The sequence below is a fragment of the Pteronotus mesoamericanus genome, unplaced genomic scaffold (assembly GCF_021234165.1).
Source record: "Pteronotus mesoamericanus isolate MK-2021 breed Mesoamerican mustached bat unplaced genomic scaffold, CSHL_Meso_final scaffold_651, whole genome shotgun sequence".
NCBI classification, from domain to species: domain Eukaryota; kingdom Metazoa; phylum Chordata; class Mammalia; order Chiroptera; family Mormoopidae; genus Pteronotus; species Pteronotus mesoamericanus.
The window spans coordinates 23,621,887-23,631,202 of record NW_026555325.1 but is presented as its reverse complement, the minus strand read 5'-3'; the positions used below and the strand labels follow the sequence as shown (position 1 = coordinate 23,631,202).

At 33.3% G+C, this 9,316-nt stretch overlaps 1 protein-coding gene across 2 annotated transcripts in view; it reads right to left on the bottom strand.

Annotated features, from left to right (window-relative positions):
- Window positions 1-272: 272 nt before the first annotated feature.
- TANK (TRAF family member associated NFKB activator) overlaps window positions 273-9,316 on the bottom strand; it is a 66,763-nt gene continuing 57,719 nt past the window's right edge. For both annotated transcript variants that reach the window (XM_054562676.1, XM_054562677.1), the window contains exons 7-8: window positions 4,468-5,048; window positions 273-1,112 (exon numbers count right to left, since the gene is read on the bottom strand). In XM_054562676.1, coding sequence (XP_054418651.1) covers window positions 933-1,112; window positions 4,468-5,048 — 761 coding nt within the window. In that variant the 3' untranslated portion in view covers window positions 273-932. The remainder of the gene's footprint in view (window positions 1,113-4,467; window positions 5,049-9,316) is intronic.

Sequence of the window (9,316 nt, the reverse complement as noted above, 5' to 3'; positions counted from 1 at the left end):
CTCTCTCTTAAATGTCTTCCAGTGGCCATCAATCAGACTGCTAACAATGAATAACAAATTTCTCAACAAGAATGTGAATATTACTAATCTAAATTAATACATATGGATAGAGCCCTTACAGGGTTTACAGTTGCTCCCATTAAATGCGTATGTTTCTTTAGTAAGTTTAGTTTGAAAAATAATTTAAAAATTCAAAGTGATCTACTAGTTGTAATAAAATATCACCCGATCTGGTATCACCCTTCTACCAATTACTGGAAACAAAACATGCATTTTGTAAACTTTCCCAAAATGTGATTTATTTCCTTTATATTTTTTTTACTCAGGAACAAAGCACACATTAATGATCACAATATAAGTAGTCTTTTAATACTTATTTCATCTTATACCTACACAGTAAAAATTAAAACCATGTCTATTATTTTAAAAAAATCTAAAGTGTTTTAAATAGTTTTCCCAGTGATTTTATCACTGGGCAACAAATGTCTTAGGTTTTGTATTTATGTAGATGTTTATGTTGTCTGCTATTCTTTATTACAGGTTTATTAAAAAAATCACTTAGAGCATAATTTAAATTTTTTAAATGAAAACAGTGAAAAAACCCCCCTATAAACATTTGACCTCACCAAATTCAATAGATCTAATTAGAAATCCAAGCAATAAGATTAGGTAATTGAAAGCAAACATAAATTATGGTCATACAATTCTGTAAGTCACAGTCATAACTTTGAATTACGGTAATAAACACTGTAAACATGAATACAATGAATTAGTTTATCTTTAATAAAAGAAAGTTCCAATATAGAAAAAATTCAAATAGCTGTGATTTTTTTAATAAATGATCTTGAACTAAGTTTGCAATCAAAGTATTTATAGTATTACAAACCCAAAATCATCGCATAGAACTTGATATGTCTGTTTTCAAATGTGTCTTAAGTCTCCCCATTAAAGTGTGAATTAAGATGCCGGAGGAAATCTCCCCTGGATGTAATGGAGGGTGGGAAAGCTGTTTGACAGAATTCACATACTCTAGTTATATGCAGTTCTGAGCCTGTGACACTGAGTACCGATGATAAGTCACTTTCTTGATTAGGAAAGGGCTTCCAAACGGGCTGCAGGAAACAAACAAAAACATCTCCCGTTATTTATATTTAAAATCAACTTGCACTGAATTTCAAATTCAAAATTTTTTGAATGGGTTATATGGATATATAAACTCTCTATATGAAAGCAAATTACCTTGAGTTAATATGAAACACGACTTTATTCTTTTTCATAAGCAGTACAACTAAACTTTAATTAAGAATCACTTAAAACATACATTCATGCACTTTATCTTAACATATTTAAAAATATTCCAACTTTAAACACCAGCATATTGTAATACCCATATCACAAAGGCAGTAGTTTTGGAATAACAATCAATAATTGAGACTTTAAAAATTAAACTCTACCTTTTCTAGTTTATAATAGAAAACTTAAATTATTTATTAATACATAGTACACTAGACATGATATGTATGTACATGCATTATGATGAAGAGCAATTCAAATTTCACTATAAGCAGATGCACAATGAATAAATCATATATGAATGTTTTGATTTTCAAGTTTTTTTCATTTCATTGGTCAGTTTTCTTTTGAAATCTCAAATATTTAAATTAATCATTCAACAAAATCTGACACTGGCTTTATTCTGTTGATTTCATATTTTGCTCCTGTTACACATTACATAGTTTGGCCTTCTTTATTCCTTCTTGTGGCTGAATGAAATGAAACCTGTTAATAGTTACTTGATTAAAGAATTATAGAAAATCATAATTCAGTAAAACTATCTACATGTATAAGCAGCACATAAATACCCTTAAATAACTGAATTTATTCTTTAAAAAAAATTATGAAGGGCAGGGAAAAGCATTTAGTTTATAGCAGGTGCTCAATAAATACTTGTTGATTGGAATATCTTATTTTCCTAACGCGCTTCAGGCCAAATTATTTTTACAATTTGCCCTCTTACTTTGCATAGATACATTACCTTGACATGGCTAAATTCTGATAGTTTGAGGAAAATCACCTCAAAAGTCAATTTAAAGAGACCCCTATGTGCTCCTATTAACAACATATTTTTTAAGTAACAAACCTTAGCCCAACACCTAATACAGTCTCTTTCCTTAACCAGTCTCTTTCATTCTAGTTAATCAAAAATTTACAAAAACAGTATACATATTACTAATTGAAGTGTCTGGAGTTCATGACATCACTGTCTCCTTACCACCATTTAACTGGACAGGTGTGTACAGTTGGTATAAATATAGAGTCTGTCTAAGCACTGAGATACATTCAAGTATCAGTATAGAGGACTTATAATCACACTGACACAATTCCTTTATGAGAAGTCATAAATTTATTATATAAAATAGAAATATTTAAAATACACATTTTGAAATTTGGGGTAAAATAATTTTCGGAAAAAATCTTTCTTCCATGATAAAAGAAAAGCAGTAATAATTTTGAGTAAGCAAGTATCTAGTTAACTAGATTTAAATTTTACTGTTTGCAGTTTAAACAAAAAGTATAATTGATTAATATGCACCCCTCTAATGGAAAATTTATATGGATATAAATAAAAAAATTATGTTAAAGTAATTCTTAAGTTGTATAAAATAAAGGGAAACAGACTTAGAAGGAATTTAGCTTCTAAATTTTGTGAGCCAATCTTCTGTCAATTTAACTTTAAAGTTCATATTTATCCTTCTCTGTTAGGAGCTATTAATTCAAATTTTATCTCTTCATATACTTCAGTTGGGGTCCCCATGACTGACTCAGCAAAAGCAGGAAGAAAGTCACTTAGAGCAAAAATAAGCAGATATATTTAAGATTTTGTAATGATAGCTGAACGTATTAAAAACTGTTCAGTAATAATGATTGATAAAAAGTACAAAACCATAATTTCACTCCTCTATTATTTCAACTCAAGAATTTTGTATTTATCATACTAGCTTCATTGATACAAATAAAATAGCAAAATTATTTTTAAAAACCCATTTTAAGAAATAGTCTTTCAATCCTAAACAGTAACATGGCCTTCAAAACAAACTAATTTTGCCTTTTCTGCCAAAATATCAATGATCTAACCTTATGCCCCATGTCTTGTGACAGCTCAATACCAATTCTCCTGCATTTCTTAAGCTGAATACTTTTCCATCAAGTTGTAATCACATACCAGCTGTTTCCCTAGCTCTAGCATAGAAAGCAAATGCACAATGCAGGGTGCCATCTACTGAAACATGAATGCACAGACTAGTAAAAGAACAAGCAAGAGACATATAATGGAGAAAAAAGTAACAGGCATTAGAACTGATGCACTTCACAGCTCCACAGGAATTCTACTTGCAATAAATGAAATTGTTTAATTTGCTTCATTTAGTAGTAACTGAGACTATGAAATGAAATAAGGTACAATCTAGAATGTAAGTGAGTTTATAATTAAAGTTCATGGTCAGAGATGCCTAGTTTTCCTCACTACAAAAAATATACCACAGCTTGGCTACCGCATCCTTTGCATGCTGATTTAAAAGTCTATAGCTTATTAGAGTACTTATAAAGCCAAGGGGTATTCATCAGGTTGTTTAAGACAAAGAGAAATCAAACAAATGTTTGCAAGTTATGAAGACATTTATACCAATCTGTATTTTCATGAGTTTCTGTTTATTTTAACAATTATATATTTTCATTTGCCTTCAGCAGTAAATAAATAAAAAAACCAACTAAACTAGAAGAACCATCCCGTGAATACCCGAATGAAAAAGATGGTAGGAATGGATTGTGGGGCTTTAAGTAGTGTGTGAACCTTAGGAACATTAAAATATTTGATTAAAATCATACATATGAAGACACTATTAAAAATGACATCAAGCTGCATGTTCAGTGCCTGATTAGAAACCAAAACTAAACCTTACGGATCTATGTACTATGTAACTGAGAAGGTAACAGGAGTATTAGTTGAAAGGCAAATTGCTTATTTTGATAAATAGAAATATGCAATACAATTATTATGAAAAATCATGAATTCTTGTAAAGATGAGTATGAGCTACACAAACTTTTAAATAGAAAAATACCATTTGTTTCACAGTATGAAATTTAATAGAGTCCTGTTTTAACAATGATGCTGAGAAAAGAGGTTTGAAAAAGGGACGAAGAAAGTGACACTCAATAGATATGGATAAGGCTTACACATATTTTAAAATGTGCCATAAATTTTAAGGTACTGTATAATACACTTTACATATTTATCTTTTATAATTTCATGTAATTTATTATAGAGATTGGATCTTTTATTGAGAGCTTACATTTAGCCAGTCATTAGTTTAAAATGATGCCTTATAACCTGAAAGAGATGTATATCTGTGCCTGTATGGCAAAATGTGTGTTCATATGTAATATATTTGCTAATCCAAAACAGTTACCTGCTGTGGTCCTCGGACAGCTTTTCCTGGTGAATCAAGTGAAGGAAAAGGAGCATCAGACAGGTCCTGAGGTGGGAATGTATTTACATATAATGCATTGTGGCCTCCAGGTGGTAAACACGGAGCTCTATCCAGAGTTGTCCTGATACAAGTGTTTGCAAGATTTGAGGGTTTTGTATTGTCAGTTGTTTTAAGGTTTTGTATAGCTGAAGCTATGGGGGCAATTCCCTGGATTTCAAATAAAGTTTCTTCTGTTTTAACAAAGTTTCCTGGGTTGTCTCTGATTTCCATATTGAATTTATCCTGACACACAGCCTCAGACGTGGCAGGACCAAGGACATTGGGTCTTTCCGGAGTACTATGTAAGAAAGTAGAATCACTGTCCATAGGTGGAAACTTGACATTGAATTTAGAAAGTGATTCAAAAGAGGTGTCTTCTTCATCTCGGCCCAGTCCTCTTGGTGTGACAGATGTAATGCGGGGTACACCTCTATTTATATCGTCTTTAGTCTGATGCTTAAACAGTGCTTCTTGTTTATCTGTTTTATCGGTACACTGCACAGGCACTGAGCACTGTGTTTCTGCAGGGAAAAGAACACGGAAGGAAAACAGTCATATCCCAATCATTTTTAACAATCTCAATGTACAATTAGCTTTGGACAGATAAGTATTACTTGTTTCTATTGGTATTTACAGCAACAGAAAACAAATGCGATTTTTTACATTTGCTACCATCTTACACAAAAATATTAGCATTCTCCAGTGGGTGAACTGGAACGTGGCTTATTAGCCACAGTTTAACTGCTTTGTCTTTTCCCAGGTCTTCTGCTGTAAGCTTTGCATCTTGTTCACAGTTCTACTGCTCTACAGTTTAAAAAAATTTTGCTTATAGTGTATACATTTAAACATTTTGTCAGGAAGAGAAGCTGCAACTGTGAGCTTGCTTATTAGACAAATAAATTGTTAAAAAGAAAAATCCTTACGATACATACATACTTTTTTTTTTTTTTACAGGTTAAGAATCAGTGTGAATTAGGTCATTTATTTCCCCTAATATCACTGTGCAACAAAGTATAGGACCAGTGAATTTAGCCAGCACCCACTCTCAGTAATCCATGTGAGGGGGTGGTGGCGGTGGTAGCGGTGAGGTCGGCGAGAAAGAAGACAGTGGAGGCAACAGAAGAATGAAACTTGGGGATGTATGTTCAGCAAATTGTATGTGAATATATAATTTTCTCATAGATTAAGAAAAATGTCTCTGTAGATAATAGGTAGATATCAGGAAGATACCAGGGACTCTATCTCATTTGTCTAGAAGTCACTTATCCAACAAATTCAGCTCCCTAGGACATAGGCAAAGCTAAAACGTAAGAAAATAGAGCCTCTCAGGAGTCAGAATGAGAGCCGCACACTCCACAGGTATAAAAATTTTGCTCTTATTCTCCTTTTAGATTTATTCTAACAAGCTTGATGATGTTTCTCTAGCTCATAGCTGGTTAAGAAGCAGCAAATTAAAAGGTATGGATATGAGTTGTTGAAGGCAGATATACGAACCAATAAGAGCTCAAGGTAGAAGTGGAGACAAGAAAAACAAAAAAAGCAGATAGAACTCAGAAAATACTACAGTCTTGTTTACAGCCAACAAAGGCGGCATTTCTCAATTAAAAAAAAAAAAACCCAAATCAAAACAAATACAAAAAAGAATGATCAAAGCACTTTCCATGTTGATGATCCTGAGATATTAAAAAAAGCTCAGTTACACTCTACAATGTTACTACAAGAAGGCTGTGAGATTGGAAGTTGGTAATGTGTGTATTTTCATTAAATGGGCAAGTGGTAAAAATTAACAACAATTATCACTTTAACAAGGTAATCATCAATGAAGCTGTATAATCACAAATTGAAAACTGACCAATGATGCCGGTTTAAGAACCTTGCACAGTGTATGTTCAGCTTAGTTGGAACTTAACAAATGGCCAGTTCCTTTCCCTTCCTCAAGGGCCTTGGCAGTCTCATGCCACACCACATCCCAAAACAGTATTTTACATTTGGACATGACAGTAGTAAAACGCAACCAACTTCTTTGGTTCTCTCTGTTCTATACCTTCTCCCTTTCTTTTGTACAAACCATCTTCTCTTACTGGATTATTACAATACCCTTGAACTGCTTCCTGCCTCTAAGTTTATCTCATATTCTTCTACATTGTACCATCCCCTAGTTTTTGTAAAGTACAAATGTGGTCTTGTTACGTTCCTAATAAAACTTTTTCATGGCTTTCCAAGGCCCTCAGAGGCTGGTCATCTTTCCATTTTCTCAACTTCCAACAATACCCATCTCGTTCCTTATTCCAGCTATAACAAACTTTGGTAGAGGTCTCCGAAATAGACATACTCTCTTGTTTTGGGGTCTTTGCACATATGTGCAGACTACCTAGTCTCCCCTCCCACTGCTGTTTGCCTAACTCCTTATTTGTTCTTAATTCCTCGGCTTAAACATTAATATATCTGGGTGGTTCTTCTGGCTTCCCAAGACTGGTGTAGGCATGTCTTTTGAGTGCTCTGTGGACTAAACACTGCATTGTATTTGCAAGCATACTCCTCTTCCTCCCATTAAAGTAGATTTCTTGGGATTCTAAACTATGTTTTGTTTTCAACTTATTCCCAGTACCTTATGTGCCTGGCACATAGTATACCTTTAATAAATACATTCTGAATGAGTCTGTATTCTCTTCCCCACAGAACTTAGTATATAACCTACAATTATCAGAGAATCTGGGACTAAGTGTGGTACAGTAGTTGAGACCAAGTTAAACTGTTTAGCAAGATTTCTTTGTCCTCTGAGGTTCTTAAAGTCTATTAACTCTCAAGTAGTCATTTTCTAGATCTAAGGGTGACAAGAAATTCTAGGAAATGGTACTTTCCTTGTATTAAACTTGCTAACTGCAAGTAACAAATCAGGAAAACCAACTCTTAAGGTACACAAATTCTGTTAACACCTGAGAAGGAAGAAACACGTCAAAATGAACATATCAAAATGACTGTCACAAGCAGAAGAGTCTGCTGCTGCTGCTAATGACAGCATTAACAGAACTTCTGTGTGTCATGCACTATTATAATTATTGCATGTACATTAATTCATTTAATACTCAAGATAATCATGTGGTAGGCACTATATTATCCCCACTTTACTGTACGAAGAACTAAGACATGCAGAGGTAATTTCAAGGCTGCTTAGCGAATGACTGAATGGTAGATCTGGCACTGGAACCCAAGCAGCCTAACTCTAGAGCCTGTGCTCTGAACCATTATGGTAAGGTGAACGCCAGTTTCTATACAGAGAGGAGTCCACAAAATGACAGAAATGTGATTTGAATTTCTTTTCCAGTAGTTGACCCTCTGTGAACAAAACATGGAAAACCCAAACAGCTGTATTAGAGCAGGTATTTTCTTTCAGTATAGCTAGTTGGCTTACCTCAGCCACATTAAAAAATCTTTTGACTTATCATGCTCAAGCAAAGAAAGCTACTATCTACCAAAAAAAAAAAAAAGAAAGAAAAAAAATTAACCTTAAGATTTTTTAGGCTACTAGAAATTCAAGCTTAGAAAACTTAAAACTCAAATGAGGTGCATAAAAGCACTTGTCATCATAATGCTATACTGAGAAACGTGATCAGGGGAACAAATTGCTTTTCTATTTTGTTTACTTCAAGAAAAGTTTTTTATTAGCAAGGGAAAAAGTAAAATGAGAAATATTTTTAGATTTCTAAATTTTAAGTACAGGCTGTCCATTTAAACTACTTTACAGTTTAATTACCTTGTATATTGACCAAAAAAAAAGATCTGATGGTTGTTCGTGATCTCTAATCCTATATTCTTTTCTCCTTATCTCCAATGAAATAGAACCTCCGTTATACCAAATAGTGCTTTTTTTTTGAAGCCACATTTGCTTAAACATACATTTTATCTTGATCCCTTCTCAAGACTATTGCCAAATATGAATGAAAAGAAAAAGAAAGTTAACATGGAAATGTACAATTCTACCAACAACAATGTTCACAAATTATTTACAAGTAAAAGTAAAATTTTAACAAAAGGAAATAGGGACAATATTAAATATACTTTTATACTTTTTTCTTTTTATCTTATTGATTTTAGAGAGAGAGAAAAGAAGGGAGAGAGGGAGGGAGAGGTAGAAGGAAGGAGGGAAGGAGGGAGAGAAGGAGAGAGGGAGAGAAACGTGGATCTGTTGTTCCATTTATTTATGCATTCATTGGTTGTTTCTTGCATGTGCCCCGACTGGGGAAGGAGCCTGCAATCTGGCGTAAGGGTACAATGCTCTACCAACTGAGCTACCCAACTAGGGCTCCTTTATCCTTTTTCAGTGTAGTGTTTTAGCTGCAAAAAAACCTAAAAAGGCATCTTTTTCCAAAATATCTTTTTTTCCTTTCCCCTGTACTACTGTCAGCAGCATAATATTTGATATTTTGGTTTCTGTTTGGACCCAGCAAAACTTCACTGGAATCTGTAGCACAACTGTTCTAAAACATTTCAAGAATACTGTTGTATTTATTATTTGTGACAGTTAATATAAAGCATAAGAATAATGTTAGGAAGCAGGATTAGTGGGGAAGAAGTTGAAGCTAAACACTCAGCGTTCTAGTTGACAGAAACATACTAGATTTAGATCTGTGCAATTTAAAAATGGTCAAAGTATTAAGCCATTGATAATGGGGTAAGTCCAATGAATATATCAGCATTGCAATGTTTTGATAAGATGCTGATATTCAAAAAAGCATGTTTATGAATTCTAGGTACTCCATCGCTATAGTTAGTATCTTTTAAGTAAAAA